Below are 19,401 nucleotides of genomic sequence, written 5' to 3'. Positions count from 1 at the left end.
TGTACCTTAGCCCAAGTAAGAGTAAGACCCTGTCTCAAATAAATAAAACACAAAACAAAATTAAGCTTACATTTAGCCAACCTAAAACCAGGTATGGTTTCCTTTTTCTTACATTATAAATGTTCTGACAATTTCTCCAAAATAATCAATTAACCTCCCTGAGACTCAGTTTATAAATTTTTAAAGTGGGAATAATTTGTATCTCACAGAGCGGAAGTCATGATTACTATAGGTAATAGGTATCTATTAAATATGCTCAATAGACAATACCTACAGTCCAACCAAAAAGTGATACCTCTTATAAATTATTTGTTATAGGATATAAAACTCATACTATCATACTTTCCAGAACCAGTTAAAATATTTCTGTTCAGGGGGGAGGGAGGCATGGGCAATATACGTAAGCTTAACACTTGTACCCTCGTAATACGCTAAAATAAATAAATAAATAAAATATTTCTGTTCAATTCCTATCTTAGTTACCAAATGTTACGTTTCTTATAATCCCATCTCTCATGAGGCACCCAGTACAGACTTTTTTACACCGAGCAAGCACTCACTATTTCTAAATTCACTTTCTGAATTCTGTATCTTTGTACATAGTAACATACTATAAAAGAACTCTTAATTATTCAATAATACTGGCTGCCTCCTGGGCACAGAGAACATCATCTAAAAAAGAATACATCATGTAACACTTGAAAACTATCATGATGCTAAAGGACCATAAAAACAGTTCAGGATCCAATCCTGGTGTTTTTTTTTTTTTTTAAATAAAAAGTGGTAAGTTAACATTCCTAACATTAAAAGATTCTTGTTCCATTCACAGTGCAACTAAAAAGTAATAAAACAAACACTGTATCTTTCTGCTAGTGGGCACCAAAGAACTAGAAAGTACAGGTAAGAGAAATTAATCACAAAACAGTGAAGTGGAAAAAGAGAGATGAGGGGCTGGGCACCATGGCTCACGCCTGTAATCCTAGCACTCTGGGAGGCCGAGGCGGGCGGATTGCTCGAGGTCAGGAGTTCAAAACCAGCCTAAGCAAGAGCGTGACGCCCTCTCTACTATAAATAGAAAGAAATTAATTGGCCAACTAATATATATAGAAAAAATTAGCTGGGCATGGTGGCGCATGCCTCCTGTAGTCTCAGCTACTTGGGAGGCTAAGGCAGCAGGATTGCTTGAGCCCAGGAGTTTGAGGTTGCTGTGAGCTAGGCTGACGCCAGGGCACTCACTCTAGCCTGGGCAACAAAGCAACACTCTGTCTCCAAAAAAAAAAAAAAAAAAAAAGAGAGAGAGAGAGAGAGATGAGGAAGAGATAAAGGCCACAACCAAAACTACTAGTAAAATTTAAAGATAGTATACCAAATATTTCATTTCTTTCATCAAAGAACCTCTATTTTAATGCTTTTCTAAAAATAAGAGAGTAAGAAGAATGAGGCATTTTTAAGAACTATCTTTATTTCAGCCAGAAAAGCTATAATGTTTTAAAGCACAGATGGAACTGTTGCCTTTTCCCAAAAGGAATAACTAGGTTCTACTACTTTCTCCACAAGATGTACAGTTCTCCAGTGTTCTATAATTAAAATCTGTGGGGGCAGAGAAATCTGAAAACACCAACTACTTTGTTTCCTTGACAAACAGATGAGAAAGTCAGTCAAGCTGGTTTGTACACATTGTTGAGTTCTTAGGTAGTTTTTAGCAAGGTCTCTGAGCTCCTTCTACAAAATAAACCTCATGTATCCTTGGTTCTCAGACAGCTAAAATTTCTAATTGACCAAAACCTTCCCTTTGGACTTTTTTAAGAGAGAGGGTCTCACTCTGTCACCCAAGCTCGAGTGCTGGAGTGCAGTGGCATGATCATAGCTCACTGTAACCTCAAACTCCTGGACTCAAGTGAATCCTCTACCTCAGCTTCCCAAGTAGCCAGGACTATAAGCACGTACCACCATGCTCATACAGCTGATTCCCCCTCCTACCATCTCCCACCATAGAGATGGGGTCTCACTATGTTGCCCAGGCTGGTCTCCAACTCCTGGGTTCAAGAGATCCTCCCACCTTGGCCTCCCAAGGTGCTGGGACCACAGGCATGAGCCACCACTTTTGGACTTTTTAAAGTACTGCTATAGCTCTTTCCTGTTCTCGCTTCCAAGATGACAAAGAAAAGAACATGGTCATGCCGAAAAGGGCCACGTGCAGCCTATTTACTCCAAGAACTGCGTTTAATGCCTGCCTAAAGACAAAGCTATAAAGAAGTTTGTTGTCTGGAACACACTGGAGGTCACAGCCATCAGGGACATTTCTGAAGAGAGTGTCTTTGACGCCTAGGTGCTTCCCAAGCTGCATGCAAAGCTACATTACTGTGTGAGCTGTGCCAGTCACAGCAAGGTAGTCAGGAATCGTCCTCGGGAAGCCTGAAAGGACTGAACAACCCCAGCCTGACTTAGACATGCAAGTGCTGCCCCACAATATCGACCAAAGCTCATGTAATAAGTTGAGTCCCTGAAGACTGAAGAAAAACTATCCTTTGAAAAAAATAAAATAAAATGGAAATTATATGTAAAAAAAAAAAAAACACAAAGTACTGCTATAAAACAATAAACACTTAGGGAAAGTGAAGGAAAAAAGATAACTAAGCAAAAAAAGAATTTAGATAAAGCTATTATTTATTAGTTTACAAAAGGCAAAAAGCCAGATCACTTACAATAAAATCAGTAAGCCTATACTCCCTAAGAAATTAGCCACATATACACTCATCCCCTCTTCTCTACAGATAAAACTGACATTAAAGTATTTGAGGGGGGTGGGGAGGCCAGGCATGGTGGCTCACGCCTATAATCCTAGCAGTCTGGGAGACCGGGGCAGGAGGATCGCTCAAGGTCAGGAGTTCGAAACCAGCCTGAGCAAGAGTGAGAACCCGTCTCTACTAAAAATAGAAACAAATTAGCCAGACAACTAAAAATATATAAAAAAAATTAGTTGAGCATGGTGGTGCATGCCTTTAGTCCCAGCTACTCGGGAGGCTGAGGCAGGAGGATTGCTTGAGCCCAGGAGTTGGAGGTTGCTGTGAGCGAGGCTGATGCCCGTGGCACTCTAGCCCGGGCAATAGAGTAAGACTCTGCCTTAAATAAATAAATAAATAAAAATAAAGTAATTCGTGGGTGGCCTGTTTGAACAAATGTTGATATTAGTGTTTGTTCATTGCCACTGTAACTTTCCTTTCAAGATATTTCCATACCACAGAACCATGTGAAATTTGTCAATAGTGTTTCACACTTTGAGTTATGGGAATGTTTATTTGCTACAAAATTTTAACATTTAGCTTACTATATGGAATATGGTATAGCAAAATTATGTTCTACATAATGCTTCAAACCCACCTAGGGACATGGAAGAAATACCCTTCTGCACATGAGACACAAAGCAAACATGAAGAGCATAGCCAGGTGCGGTGGCTAAGTTCAAGGCTGTAATGAGTTGTGATCCTGCCAATGCACTCCAGCCTGGGCAACAGAGCAAGACCTTATCTTTAAAAAAGGGATGGGGGTGGGGAGGAGTAGGGGGGACTGGGTATGGTGGCTCACGCCTGTAATCCTAGTACTCTGGGAGGCTGAGGCAGGAGGATAACTTGAGCCCAGGAGTTTGAGGTTGCTATGAGCTAGGCTAATGCCATGGCACTCTAGCCTGGGTGACAGAGCAAGACTGTTTCAAAAAAAACCCAAAAAAACCCTGCCTCCACAATGCTGTATTCCCCTTCCCTGCTTTGTAGTTCTCTACAGTACTTATCACCTTCTAATATGTTTAATATTTTACTTAGTTTGTTGTCTGCCTCCCCTTACTAAAGTATAATAAGCTCTGTGGGGGCATTATGTTTTCCTGCTACATTCCTAGTAGCTAGACAGTGCCTGGCATAATCAACAAATATTGAAAGCACCGAATGTAAACTAGGGACTTATAAAGAAAATTCATCTAGGAACTTACAGAATCTGTACCTAATCCACCTGTATTACTTATTTGCATACATATGATATGTGATTAAAACTTAATGCCTTATTCCTTCTCCACTCCCAATGCTTCACTTGACTAGCCTTAAAAAAAAGAAAACGCTTTATGCCTATGGCAGTATTGTTAACTCTTATGTGTCTAGCCTACATACCTGCTACAAAGGATAGATTACAAAGAAAGTAAACAGTTAAAGGAAGAGCTACATTTCAGAGACCAGAGCTACAGAAAATGGTCTCAGGCCCTCAGAAGTAGAATATCAAATATGAGATAGCAAGACCACATTCCCAGAGAGCTGGTTTTTTAAACCATGAGCCAAATAAACCTCTTCTTAAAAAAATAAAAAATAAAAAAAAAACCACATTCCCCATTTCCCCATCTTACATGTTTAGCCACCAAAACCCCTTCATTATTTAATCTAAATGAACTTCACATATAGACAGGTTTTTACCTAGAAGACAGCTAGAATATGTTCAACTTGTTTTCCCTTTATTAATCAAAAATATAATGCCAGCCGTGCACAGTGGCTCACGCCTGTAATCCTAGCACTCTGGGAAGCCGAAGCGGGTGGACTGCTCGAGGTCAGGAGTTCAAAACCAGCCTGACCAAGAGCGAGTCCCCGTCTCTACTATAAATACAAAGAAATTAATTGGCCAACTAATATATATAGAAAAAATTAGCTGGGCATGGTGGTGCATGCCTGTAGTGCTAGCTACTTAGTAGGCTGAGGCAGGAGGATTGCTTGAGCCCAGGAGTTTGAGGTTGCTGTGAGCTAGGCTGATGCCATGGCATTCACTCTAGCCTGGGCAACAAAGTGAGACTCTGTCTCAAAAAAAAAAAAAAATATATATATATATATAAAATACCTATCAGAAGGCCGGGCGCGGTGGCTCACGCCTGTAATCCTAGCTCTCTGGGAGGCCGAGGCGGGCGGATTGCTCGAGGTCAGGAGTTCAAAACCAGCCTGAGCAAGAGCGAGACCCCGTCTCTACTATAAATAGAAAGAAATTAATTGGCCAACTAATATATATAGAAAAAAAACTAGCCGGGCATGGTGGCGCATGCCTGTAGTCCCAGCTACTCGGGAGGCTGAGGCAGGAGGATTGCTTGAGCCCAGGAGTGTGAGGTTGCTGTGAGCTAGGCTGATGCCACGGCACTCACTCTAGCCTGGGCAACAAAGCAAGACTCTGTCTCAAAAAAAAAATAAATAAAATAAAATAAAATAAAATAAAATAAAATAAAATAAAATAAAATAAAATAAAATAAAATAAAATAAAATAAAATAAAATAAAATAAAATACCTATCAGAACTTTAAATCAGCACAAGATAGGCCTAGCGTGGTGGCTCACACCTGTAATCCTAGCACTCTAAGAGGCCGAGGTGGGCGGATTGCTCAAGGTCAGGAGTTGGAAACCAGCCTGAGCAAGAGCAAGACCCTGCCTCTACTATAAATAGAAAGAAATTAATTGGCCAACTATTACATATAGAAAAAAATCAGCTGGGCATGGTGGCGCATGCCTGTAGTCCCAGCTACTCGAGAGGCTGAGGCAGAAGGATTGCTTGAGCCCAGGAGTTTGAGGTTTCTGTGAGCTAGGCTGACACCATAGCATTCACTCTAGCCTGGACAACAAAGCAAGACTCTGTCTCAAAAAAAAAAAAAAAAACAAAAAAAAACAAACAAACAAACAAAAAAACAAGCCGGGCGCGGTGGCTCACGCCTGTAATCCTAGCACTCTGGGAGGCTGAGGCGGGCGGATTGCTCGAGGTCAGGAGTTCAAAACCAGCCTGAGCAAGAGCGAGACCCCGTCTCTACTATAAATAGAAATTAATTGGCCAACTAATAAATATATAAAATTAGCCGGGCATGGTGGCGCATGCCTGTAGTCCCAGCTACTCGGAGGCTGAGGCAGCAGGATTGCTTGAGCCCAGGAGTTTGAGGTTGCTGTGAGCTAGGCTGACACCACAGCACTCACTCTAGCCTGGGCAACAAGCGAGACTCTGTCTCAAAAAAAAAAAAAAAAATCAGCACAAGATAATCAGCTTTGCCATAGAGAGGGGGAAAAAACACAAGGATTTAAAATCTCAACATTCTAGTTAATCTATATGTCCTAATCTTAAATAAGCAAGTTATCAAAGGTTTTCTGCATTATAAAAAATATTTATGAATAAGAAAGGCTGTGTGGTGTAGTTGCTAAGAGTACACACTCTAGATCAAGAATGCCTGGATCTGGGCCGGGCGCGGTGGCTCACGCCTGTAATCCTAGCTCTCTGGGAGGCCGAGGCGGGCGGATTGCTCGAGGTCAGGAGTTCGAAACCAGCCTGAGCAAGAGCGAGACCCGGTCTCTACTATAAATAGAAAGAAATTAATTGGCCAACTAAAAATATATATACAAAAAATTAGCCGGGCATGGTGGCGAATGCCTGTAGTCCCAGCTACTCGGGAGGCTGAGGCAGCAGGATTGCTTGAGCCCAGGAGTTTGAGGTTGCTGTGAGCTAGGCTGACGCCATGGCACTCACTCTAGCCTGGCCAACAAAGCGAGACTCTGTCTCAAAAAAAAAAAAAAAAAAAAAAAAAAGAATGCCTGGATCTGAATCCTGGCTCCACCAATTATTAATATTAACTCTGTAATCCTGGGCAAGTTATTTAACCTCTTGGTGCCTCTGTTTTCTCATCTGTAAAATGGGGATCATAATACCTACCTAAAAAGAATTCTTGTGAGGACTGAATGAATTAATGGGTATAAAATGCTTCGAGCAATCCCTGATCCGTAATCACTCAACAAAAGTTGATTGTAATACTAGCTTCATCTTCCACCTAAGGATCCTGGGATACAAACTGAGAAACTATTGCCACAGATCAAAAATGTTAACTGTACTTTGCAAATTCTCTGCAAGTAAATAAATCCTGTATGGAAAGATTTTTTTTTCTAGTCCATGTTTATATAAACAGTCTATTTTGTTTTTCACACACACACACACACACACACACACACACACACAACTGGATTGTACTGAGATTTGCTTCAAAATAACAAGGGAGAGAAGGTAAAAGGGACAAATGAAAATAGACCATTAAATTGATAACTACTGAAGTGATCAGTAGTAAGGGGGGGGTATCATCATCTTCCTATTTTTGTATATACTTAAGGTTTGTATCAAAAATAGCTGAAGGGAAACCTTATTAGATTTTACGCTGTATAAATGGAGGAGCAATTACCCTTCTACTTTTCCTATAGAAACTCACTTAAATTCTACCACCATCTAAAACAGACCAAACATTCTAATTGTTAGAAAAAAGACAAAATGGAGATATCATGAACACAATATTTTCTACTCTGTCCTATCAGTTTTTCAAAGCATTTGCAAATCCACCACAGAAAGACTGGTCCAATTCATCTCCCACAAACATAATTACTAGCACTGCACCCAAAACAAAATATTGCTGTAATTATTGTGAATACTCAGGATCCTCAGACTATCCAGATCACCATCAATAATAAATAATTGGAATGTTTTCTATGTGCTAGGCCCTAAGCTAAAATGCATGCGTTATCTTCTTAAATCTAACAACAAACCTATCAGATCATTATCCCTACTTGTACATGAGAAATTGAAGCTCACAGTTTTAAGTATTTTGCATAGTGTCACCCAGTATTAAGTGATGGAGTTAAGATCTGAACCTAGGTCTAGGCCAAGCACAGTGGCTCAAGCCTATAATCCTAGCACTCAAGGAGGCAGATGCAGGAAGACTGCTTAAGATTGGGAGTTTGAGACCAGCCTGAGCAAGAGTGAGACCCTATCTCTACTAAAAATAGAAAAAATTTTTAACCGAGTGTGGTGGTGTGTGCCTATAGTCCCAGATATTCAGGAGGCTGAGGCAGAAGGATTGCTTGAGCCCAGGAGTTTGAGGTTGCTGTGAGCTAGGCTGACGCCATGGCACTCTAGCCCAGGCAACAAAGTGAGACTCTGTCTCAAAAACAAAACAAAACAAAACAAAACAAAATAATGAACCTAGGTCTAATTTTCTTAAATTGATTTTTGTAAATTAAGCCCAGTGCACTGGCAAGAGCCTGAAGTCCCTTCCTGAGGTAGGAGGATCATTAAAATCTAAGTCTAAGAGTTGGAGGTTGCAGTGAGCTATGAAGGTACTATTGCATTCCTGCCTGGGTGACCGAAGGAGACTCGTCTCCTTAAGAAAAAAAAAAAAAAAGAGGGGGAGAAAAAAAGTCCAGAAATGATAATCTGGTCAACTTGCACATCAACTTCATGTAAGTCATATCCTGAACCTGCCTATAATTTCTTCACTAAATTATAAATGTTTCTTTCTGATAAACAGAAACAAAAACAATTCTGGTCCTTAAGTTCTTGATTAACTATTTCGCAACATGATATTGGCAAATATTGAAATATTTACTGATTGCTAACTGTATGCCAAGCAATGTTCTAGTTGTTTGGGGATACAGCAGCACACAAGAACATCTCTATTGACTGGTGGGGAGAAGACAGACAATAAACATATAACAAATAATGTAATTTTATACTGAAAATAAGGTGATGTGATAGCAACTGAAGGGACCACATGAAATAAAGTGATAGAGAAGACCTTTCTGAAGAAGTTAATATTTAAGCTTGGATCTAAATGATGAGAAACAAGGTAGAATTTAAAGAAGCCTGAGAGGGCCTGGTGAGGTGGTTCAAGCCTGTAATCCTAGCACTCTGGGGAGGTCAAGGCAAGAGGATCCCTTGAAGTAGGGGTTCAAAACCAGCCTGAGCAAGAGTGAGATCCTATCTCTATTAAAAATAGAAAAAGGCCGGGCGCGGTGGCTCACGCCTATAATCCTAGCTCTCTGGGAGGCCGAGGCGGGTGGATTGCTCAAGGTCAGGAGTTCGAAACCAGCCTGAGCCAAGAGCAAGACCCTGTCTCTACTATAAATAGAAAGAAATTAATTGGCCAACTAATATATATAGAAAAAATTAGCTGGGCATGGTGGCATATGCCTGTAGTCCCAGCTACTTGGGAGGCTGAGGCAGTAGGATAGCTTGTGCCCAAGCGTTTGAGGTTGCTGTGAGCTAAGCTGACGCCATGGCACTCACTCTAGCCTGGGCAACAAAGTGAGACTCTGTCTCAAAAAAAAAAAAAAAAGTAGAAAAAATAGCCAGGCATGGTGGCATGCGCCTATAGTCCCAGCTACTTGGGAGGCTGAGGCAGGAGGACTGCTTGAGTTTGAGGTTGCAGTGAGCTATGATGACCCCACTATACTCTAGCCAGGGCAACAGACTGAGCCTCTGTCTCTAAAAAAATAAATACATAAATAAATAAATAATAAATAAATAAACAAAGCCTGAAAGGTAAGCAGAGCACATGTTACAGGATCTTGTAGACCATAGTAAATGAAGTTCAGATCTTAACACTGTTGCAATGGGATATCACTGGAGGATTTTAAAGCAAAGAAATAACACCTGTTTATGCTATAGAAAGATGATCTTAAAGAAGCCTGAATAAAATCAGTAGAATCTATGGAGTATGTCTTCAGGGAGCTTCCTTACCTTTTCTAAATTACTTCCTTTAAAGTGAACAAAAGTCTCTTAATTACACATCATGAAATAAGAGATAAAGTAAAAATATATCTGGAAAAGCTAACACAGTCACTTAAATTTACACTGAGGGTCTAAATTTAAATCACTAAATAATGGTTATCAGGAAAAAAAAAAAGAAACCAAAGTGGCACCAGGAAAAATGGACATAAAGACTGAGAATACCAAACACACCTACTTCACAATTTTGCCTGAAGCTCAAATATTGCCAAATTCAAACTAAAGTAAGTCAAACCGTAAAGAAATATGAAATTAAACGAAAACGAAGCCCAATGCATAAACTATTATATTTTCATTCTGCTCTTCACCACTCTGCTGAATATTTCCCTCAAAAGGCTCTATTTAAGATAAGTGATGTTCATTAAATGTAAATACAAAACAACTACAAATTACCATTAACCATTTTAGAAAGTTAAATTCTACACCATTAGAAAAACAACATCAAGGTTTTAGAAAGCTAAAGCACTTAACTATATAAACTATATAGAATGCCCTTCAAATGAAGTATTGCCTTCATAGAGCAATCATTTTTCCACTCTTAAGATATCAACAAAAGAAATAAGCTCAAGCACAATATCAACAGTAGAGGCAAAAAAATTCTGGCTTCAGTATATTTCATTATTGCTGACTAGAAAAAATATTGTAATTGTCACTCTAGTTTCTATAGTGATCTCCTTTTGAAATTCTGCAACCCAACTTTCCATCTTCCTTTCTAGTCTCATTAAGTCCTAACTCAACTTCTGGACACTCTGCTTGCAATTGGCACTAAACTACCAGAGAATCAAGATGTCCAGATGCGATCAGTTGAATTAGCTTGTGATCCCACAAGGCAGGGATGGGAACCACCTATTTTTGCAAATGATGTAACCATACAGTTAACACCAGAGCCCAAAGGTGAGAAAATGTAAAATGCTTGCATAATTTAGTAAAAATGTTTTAAAACTGGCTGGAGAATATGTTTTCAAGCTCACATTAGAACTGCTTGCTATTAGTGGTGTATGAAGCATATTAAACATTATTTTACAAACTTAATGGTAAAGTCAAATCCTTACTCCACTATTTTACTGAATAACCTTAAGCAACTTAACATTTCTGAGCCTTAGTTTCCTCTTTATAAATCAGTGATTAAACTATCTACTTCTCAGTAGATCTTAAGGTATATTTTAAGACTTAATGAGATAGCTGAGCACATAACAGATACTTAACATGTGAGAGTGTTTGATAATGACTATTAGTACACTTGATATTGCACATTCTAATTTTACCTTTTGGCAAGAAAGTAACTATTTGATCTACTATTGGTAAATACAGGTAATCTTGTCTTGTCTCTAATAACTAAACATTATTACTCAAAGAACCACAAAACATTTCTCCCAACAACTTTAAATACAATTGGTTTGAAGATTGGAGCCTATAATTTTGCAAGGTTTATCTATCTGCTCCCAAAAAGGTAAACAAATCAAGATACTACAGGGGCAATGGCAGAAGTGGAAAAAGAAGAAAGAATAACTGGATGATGGGTCTCATTGGTGACATGCCACACGCAGGAAGCAAACTAAAATTCAAACAGATATACCTGGAGTAAGGGTTAACCCTTTCTTCCCAGCAGGAAGCAACAGTGACTTCTCCACATTTCCTCCTATAAGATTTGTGAACTCTTTTGCAAACAATCCATGCTTTAACAGATCTCTTTTTTGCAGTAAAAGAGGAAAAGTAGAAAAATTTTCAGGATGAATAAAAAAAAAAAAAGAATAACGGGGAAAATATACTATATATTCAAAAAGCACATTTCCTATTTTGATTACCTATGAAATGAAATTCAATTTTGTTAAAAGGTATTTCAGGTAGTTAAAAAGTAGCCGGATATGTTTTACATTTATAAGGTATTAGTGATGACACTGACTACAGTACCACAGTTGTTTCTGGTCAGTATTCAAGAAACCTGTATTTTACTGCAGTAAACAACAGGTACAGGGAAACCTGGTGGTCGCCTGAGATCTGTGCAGAGCTCATGTTGCTTCTACTTAACATTTACCCAGGTGAGGCCCTCCTTTCTACAGATCACAAGTTTCAGGTACATTCATCCAGATGAGGCCTTCCTTATTACACATCACAAGTTTTAAGTCAGCGGAAAATACAGAATGGTCCAACATATTCTAGCGAAGTGGCTGGATTTACTACTGCTTACCATAGCTTGTCTACCATCAGGAAAACCAGAAATTATTAACACATCAAGGCCTCTAAGAAATAAACAAATAAACGGACGCCGACAATTTCCGTAAAATCAGTAACATACCATATTACAAGGTTCTAAAATGAAAGAATATGTAAACCTCTATGGATCTTGGCCCAACGGCCCAAGGTCACACGAAGTCAATAGCTTAAAAATCCAAGAAACGAACCTCCTGAAGTTCAGGACAACCCTTGGCTAGGAATGGAGTCTGGGTTTGGGAACACCCAGGTCAAAGCTTTAAAGTGAACAACCCAAACTGAATGCAGTGGCTCCGTGGGAAGAACCCAAGCGTTTCATGCCGTATTTCCTCCCATTTCCCTAGTCTTCCCTTCCCTAGTCACCCCCAACACTCACATCTCCGGAGCCACTTCATCCAATGGTAGACGATAGTACTGTGGTGTTTCTTGTTCTCTATACACCAAGACGACAGGCCTTGAATGGATTCCATGGTGTTGGTTACCGACTGGAATTTTCGATCCAACGAGGACTCCAGAGCCCCTGCCGAAGAGGCCGACGAGGAGGAGGCCTTACTGCTGCCTCCGCCGCCGCCGGCCGCCATCTTCCCGGTTTGCACAAGCGCTGCTGCTGCTCTGGCGGCCGCGGCGGCGGCGGCGGCGGCGGGAGCGGGCAAAACAATCACTGCGAGTGCGTGAAAGCCGGAGGTGGGGAGGGAGGCCAGGGGGTGGGGATGGTGCACGCGCTAAGCTCTTCTGGAGGTACCGACGCGAAGACCAGTTGCTGGGCACGCTGGCGGCTCCTACACGCTGCAAGGAGGGGCTGCGGGTTTCGAAGGTTTATCAATATTGTTAAAGGGGTCGTGTTTAAACCAGTCTGTAATCAAGGAAGAATTACGCAGGACCTGCAAAGCCTTTCAAAACGCCTGGCCCCGAAACGAATGGTTTTTATATTCTTCGGCTCTCAACCCTGAGGCCCTTCCCCACCCCTATCCCCACAATCCTGTGAGCCAAGCCGGGCGTTAATATATTAAATTTAATACTACCCGACTGCCCCTTCAGTTGCAGAAATTTTTCTCTCTCCTTTAGATTCTCTAGCACAGAAAAGGCCCAAAGCTACCTAGTCAGGATTTTTTTTTGCAACGCAATAGCAGCAAAGGAACAGCAACAGTATCGCGCACGCGCTGCTTGGCCCCGCCCCCCGCTTCCTTCCCAACCTTGAAAGCAGAGGGAGGCGTGATGGCGGGGCAATCCCACCAATCAAGGGTGGAGAACGAGAAGCGCGCGCAGAATCTCGCAAGGCCCAAGGGCCAGGGAAGCGCTCCGATTATTTGTGCGCCTGCGCAGCAGATCAGCGTGTAGCGGGACTGGGAGGGAAGGGCAAGCGAGCTGGTCAAACTAAGGAGAGGCTAGAGGGAGGGGCTCCATCGCTCCGCCCTGCCCCGACCTTTTGCTTCCTAGCTGCGTAGCTGTCTTGGTGCTGTTCAGGTCACACAACAGGACCGGAAAATTCCCACCGCCGAGAGGTCACTGTTAGTCCGTGGCACTGGCAGCGCCTGCTGTCGCCGCCAACTCCTTAGGGCACCGACGCGGGACAAAATGGCTGGTAGCCATCGTGCCGCACACAAAAGATGCGCATGCGCTGGTTCCAGTGAGCCATTCACCGCTACGCAGGCTCATAGTCCGAACACCATTTCACGCTCATTTTGGACGATACCATTCATAGCCGCTTGACCATTTGGATGGGAAAAGGAAATAAATGAAGTGAAACGAAAAATTTCCCCGTGAAATTTTCGGGGCAAGGAAAGAGTAAATGACATAACTTTCCCAAGTTATGATACAATCTTAAAATTGCACAATTCATTAAAGGTTACAAAAGCCTTAGATCTATTAACTTAATTAGCACAGCTTCAAAATAACCATTTCATTGTATGTGCCTGCCCTAGGTAAATCCTCTGGGCAGATTTGGAGAATCCTATGTTCCCACTGAACACATGCAATTGTATTTTAATTATGTCTCCCCATTAGACTCATTTCTTGGGGCAAAAAAGCTGTTTTGTCAAATTCATGTCTACTAAGTCAACAAAAAGTTGAACATCCTATGCCAAGTTCTGTTCTAAACATTGGGGGGCTAACAGAAACACAAAATACCTTCCCTCTGGGGGCTTACTGGAAGGAGTCCACAAACAAGTATATTTCAGACACTAATAAATTTTATAAAGAAATATGAAGCATGGGGCAGGGGTGCTGCACACCAGTATATGAGTGAGAATGGTGCTATGGTGACTCAAGAAGACTTCTCCAAGGAAATTGATACTTGCTCTGAACATTCAAGAAAAAGGTAAACAAGCAGGTATGGGGTAGAGGGAGTGGAATATGCTGGCAGAAATAAGTGCAAAAGCTCTAAAACACAAATGTCTTGACATATTAGAGGAAGAACAAGGAAGCCAATGTTTTTGGGTTTTTTTTGAGACAGAGTCTCACTTTGTTGCCCAGGCTAGAGTGAGTGCCCTGGCGTCAGCCTAGCTCACAGCAACCTCAAACTCCTAGGCTCAAGCAATCCTTCTGCCTCAGCCTCCCTAGTAGCTGGGACTACAGGCATGTGCCACCATGCCCGGCTAATTTTTTGTATATATATTTTTAGTTGTCCATTAATTTCTTTCTATTTTTAGTAGAGATGGGGTCTTGCTCAGGCTGGTTTCGAACTCCTGACCTTGAGCAATCCGCCCGCCTCAGCCTCCCAGAGTGTTGGGATTATAGGCGTGAGCCACAGCACCCGGCCCCAAATGGCTTTTTTTAAATAGACTTTATTTAGAGCAGTTTTAGGTTCACAGTAACTGTGTGAAAGGCACAGAGATTTCCCATATACCTCTTGCCCCTACTCATGCATAGCCTCCCTCTTTATCAACATTCCCTACAGTGGTACATTTGTTATAACTGATAAACCTGCACTGACACATCATTATCACCCAAGGCCTACAGTTTACATTAGGGTTCTCTCTTGATGGTGTCCATTCTATGAGTTTGGACAAATTTATAATGGCATGTACCTAACACTATAGTATCATACAGAGTAGTTTCACTACCCTAAAAATCCTCTGTGCTCTGCTTATTTATCTCTCCCTCTGTCTTAGCCTCTGACAACCACTGATCTTTTTACTGTCTCCAGAGTTTTGCATTTTCCAGAATGCCATGTAGTTATTATAGAATCACAGTATGTAGCCTTTTCAGATTGTTTTTTTCATTTAGTAATATGAATTTATGTTTCCTTCATCTTATTTCCTGATAGTTCAGTTCTTTTTAGTGCCGAATAATATTTCACTATCTGGATGTACCACAGTTTATTTAGATATTCACCTGAAGTGCACCTTTGTTGCTTCCACATTTTGGCAATTATGAATAAAGCTGCCATAAACATCTGTGTGCAGCTTTTTGGGTGGCTAGATTTTCAACTCCGTGGGTAAATACCAAACCAAGGAGCACAACTGCTAGATCATATGATAAGGATATGTTTATTTTATTTTATTTGAGACACAGTCTCATTCCATTGCTAGAGTGCCATGGCATCAGCCTAGCTCACAGCAACCTCAAATTCCTGGGCTCAAGCAATCCTCTTGCCCCAGCCTCCCAAGTAGCTGAGACTACAGGCGTGCACCACCATGCCTGGCTAATTTTTTCTCTATATATTTTTAGTTGCCCAGCTAATTTCTATTTTTTTTTTTAGTAGACATGGGGTCTCACTCTTGCTCAGGCTGGTCTCCAACTCCTGAGTTCAAAGGATCTGCCTGCCTCGGCCTCCCAGAGTGCTAGGATTACAAGCGTGAGCCACCACACCTGCCCAGGATATGTTTATTTTTGTAAGAAATCACCATACTGTCTTCCAAAGTGGATGTACCATTTTGCATTCCCACCAGCAATAGATGAAGGTTCCTGTTGTTCTACATCCTTCCCAGCACTTGGTGATGTTAGTGTTCTGATTTTGGCTATTTTAACAGGTGTACAGTGGCATCTCATTGTTTTAATTTGCATTTCCCTAATTACATATGATGTGGAGCATTTTTCCATATGCTTATTTACCATCTCTGTATCTTTATAACATTTTTTAGTAGAGGTAGGGTCTTGCTCTTGCTCAGGCTGGTCTTGAACTCCTGACCTCAAGCAATCCTCCCACCTCTGCCTTCCAGAGTGCTAGGATTACAGTCATGAGCCACCGTACTCAGGCCTCTCTTTTTTGATGAGGTGCCTTTTGAGGTCTTTGGGTTATTTTTTACTTGAGTTGTTTTATTGTTGAGTTTTAGGAGTTCTATGTATATTTTGGATAAGTCCTGTATTAGATATGTATTTTGCAAGTATTTTTTCCCAGTCTGTGGCTTCTCTTTTCATTCTCTTAAAAGTGTCATGTACAAAGCAGAAGTTTTTACATTTTTAAATTTTTTGAGACACTCTTGCTCTGTTGCTCAGGCTGTAGTGCAGTGGCTTAATCACAGCTCACTGCAGCCTGGCCTCAAGTTATCCTCCCATCTCTGCCTCCAGAGTGTTGGGATTACCAATGTGAGCCACCATGACAGCCCATTTTTAATTTTAATGAAGTCCAGTTTATCGTTTCTTTCACGGATCATGCTTTTGGTGGTATATCTAAAAAGTCATAGCCAAACCCAAGGTCGCATAGATTTTCTCCTATGTTATCTTCCAGGAGTTTTTATAGCTTTGCACTTTAAAGTCTGTGGTTCATTTTGAGTTAATTTTTTTTTTTTTTTGAGACAGAGTCTCGCTTTGTTGCCCAGGCTAGAGTGAGTGCCATGGCGTCTGCCTAGCTCACAGCAACCTCAAACTCCTGGGCTCGAGTGATCCTTCTGCCTCAGCCTCCCGAGTGGCTGGGACTACAGGCATGCGCCACCATGCCCGGCTAATTTTTTTTTATATATATATCAGTTGGCCAATTAATTTCTTTCTATTTATAGTAGAGACGGGGTCTCGCTCTTGCTCAGGCTGGTTTTGAACTCCTGACCTTGAGCAATCCGCCTGCCTCGGCCTCCCAAGAGCTAGGATTACAGGCGTGAGCCACAGCGCCCGGCCCATTTTGAGTTAATTTTTGTGAAGGGTCTAAGGTCAATGTCTAGATTCATTTTTTACTTGTGCATGTCCAGTTGTTTCAGCACCTTTTTCTTTTCTTTCTTTTTTTTTTTTTGAGATGGAGTCTCACTTTGTTGCCCAGGCTAGAGTGAGTGCCGTGGCATCAGCCTAGCTCACAGCAACCTCAAACTCCTGGGCTCAGGCAATCCTCCTGCCTCAGCTTCCCAAGTAGCTGGGACTACAGGCATGTGCCACCATGCCTGACTATTCTTTCTATTTATAGTAGAGACGGGGTCTCACTCTTGCTCAGTTTGGTTTCGAACTCCTGATCTTGAGCGATCTTCCTGCCTTGGCCTCCCAGAGTGCTAGGATTACAGGCGTGAGCCACCACGCCCAGCCCAGCACCTTTTTCTTGGCAGCTAATCAAATTTAGCAGTGGAGGGTTGTATACCAACTTTAGCGACACTAATAAGTTCTGATAATCCACTATCATTGTACCAGCCCATTTTTGAAAGGTTATCTTTCTTCTGTTGTGTTGCCTTTGCTTCTTTGTCAAAGAGCAATTGATTATATTTATGTGGGTCTATCTCTGGGCTCCCATTTCTATTCCATTGATCTATCTGTTCTTTCACCAATACTACATTGTCTTGATTACTGTAGCTTTACGGTAAGTCTTGAAGTTGGGTAGTGTCAGTCCTCCGATTTTGTTCTCTTTCAATATCGTGTCGGCTATTTTGGGTCTTTTACCTCTCCATATAAATGTAAGGATCAGTTTGTGAGTATCTAAAATATAACTTGCTGGGATTTTGATCGAGATTGCATTGGTGTTGGTAGAAATATGGATGGTAAAGGAAAAATAACAAAAAAAAACAAAAAAAAGAAAAAAGAGATTACACTGAATTTGTAGATGAAGCTGGGAAGAACTCACATTTTGACAATACTCAAGCTTCTTATCGATGCACATGAAATTTTTCTTTCATCAGGTTTGTAGTTTATCTCATATAGTTCTTATATATATTTTATTAGAGTTATACCTAAGTATTTCACTTTTTGGGGGTGCTAATAAATGATATTGTTTTTAATTTCAAATTTCCCTTGTTTATTACTGGTATATGAGAGCAATTGATTTTTGTACATTAACTTTATATCCTGCCACCTTGCTATTATCACTTATTAGTTCAAAAGAGCTCTTAAAACTCTTTCCAAAACTCTGTCTCCACTGAAATAACTGTCCTTAACTATTTGAAACGACTGGGAATGAATTATGAAAGAAATTACCAAAGTTCAGAAAGTATTTTAAGTGATAATAGCATCTCAAGGTAGGAACTATCCTGAGAATAACAGTCATTTCAAAGAACACATCTGTCTTCAACCCCTATTTTACAAATGAGGCAGTATATGCTTACAGGCTGAGTTTGCGATCTAGTTAAACAAAGATGGGTTCAAATTAAGCTCTACAACTTATTAGGCATAACTTTCGGAAAATTATTACTCTAAGCCTCAGATTCCTCACCTCTAAAATCTACTTTTAGGAGAAATAAGGAGGTAATGTTTACTGAACATGATGTTCACAACAGTATGGGACTGAAAAAATTTAAAAACAATTAAAAACACCCTGAGACACAAGGAGATGAGTGATTTGCTCAAGACAAGGGTAAGTCTCATTATGGTAGTCTCATTATTCATTACTTTTTTTTTTTTTTGAGACAGAGTCTCACTTTGTTGCCCAGGCTAGAGTGAGTGCCGTGGCGTCAGCTTGGCTCACAGCAACCTCAATCTCCGGAGCTCAGCGATCCTACTGCCTCAGCCTCCCGAGTAGCTGGGACTACAGGCATGCGCCACCATGCCCGGCTAATTTTTTGCATATATATTTTTAGTTGGTCAATTAATTTATTTCTATTTTTGGTAGAGACGGGGTCTCGCTCAGGCTGGTTTCGAACTCCTGACCTTGAGCAATCCGCCCGCCTCGGCCTCCCAAAGTGCTAGGATTACAGGCGTGAGCCACCACGCCCGGCTCATTATTCATTATTTTATAATGAACAAAGTATATTATAGTATAAATATTCCTTTTAGATCTTATGTAATCAATTCATTTTTGAAATAGTATATAAATTATTTAAACATATACTTGTGATAAATACACAAAAGCATGCATTTTATGACAATGAATTTTTCCCCTGGATTTGCTTAAATCAAGAAATACTAAAAACTAGCTCAATTCTCTAGCTCCCAAGTGTCACAGACATAATTACTAACAAGCACCCAAAGTCTTCATTGCTGTGTTTTGGCAAGCAAGGCTTTTTTCAGAAAGCTCCAGGATTAGCAATCTCACCCATCTGGGTTAGCTTGCTTATCTTGAAAAAAGGAAGAGAAGTTGCAGTTTTTCCTTAAGGCCCTCTGCAGTCCCTTCTCTCTTTCTACTTCTTTGACCCTAATGCTCCCTAATATTGCCGTAAAATTGGAACTCTAACCAGGACCTAAAACGTGGAACTTTAAAAAAGAATTTTTTTTTTAGAGATGGAGTCTCACTATGTTGCCAGGT

The 19,401-nt window shown here is 40.8% G+C and overlaps 1 protein-coding gene across 6 annotated transcripts in view; it reads right to left on the bottom strand.

The window, feature by feature from the left end:
- Window positions 1–13,671, bottom strand: part of RPRD2 (regulation of nuclear pre-mRNA domain containing 2) — a 101,948-nt gene extending 88,277 nt beyond the window's left edge. Inside the window, exon 1 of one of the 6 annotated variants that reach the window (XM_012767468.3) lies at window positions 12,187–13,671. In XM_012767468.3, the coding sequence (XP_012622922.1) occupies window positions 12,187–12,391 (205 nt within the window). In that variant the 5' untranslated portion in view covers window positions 12,392–13,671. The remainder of the gene's footprint in view (window positions 1–12,186) is intronic. The other 5 variants (XM_012767467.3, XM_012767471.3, XM_076000083.1 and 2 more) reach the window with 5 other exon arrangements.
- Window positions 13,672–19,401: the final 5,730 nt, after the last annotated feature.

This window comes from Microcebus murinus, chromosome 2, assembly GCF_040939455.1.
Source record: "Microcebus murinus isolate Inina chromosome 2, M.murinus_Inina_mat1.0, whole genome shotgun sequence".
Taxonomy (NCBI): Eukaryota; Metazoa; Chordata; class Mammalia; order Primates; family Cheirogaleidae; genus Microcebus; species Microcebus murinus.
The sequence above is the reverse complement of the archived record's forward strand: the minus strand, read 5'-3'. Positions and strand labels throughout refer to the sequence as shown.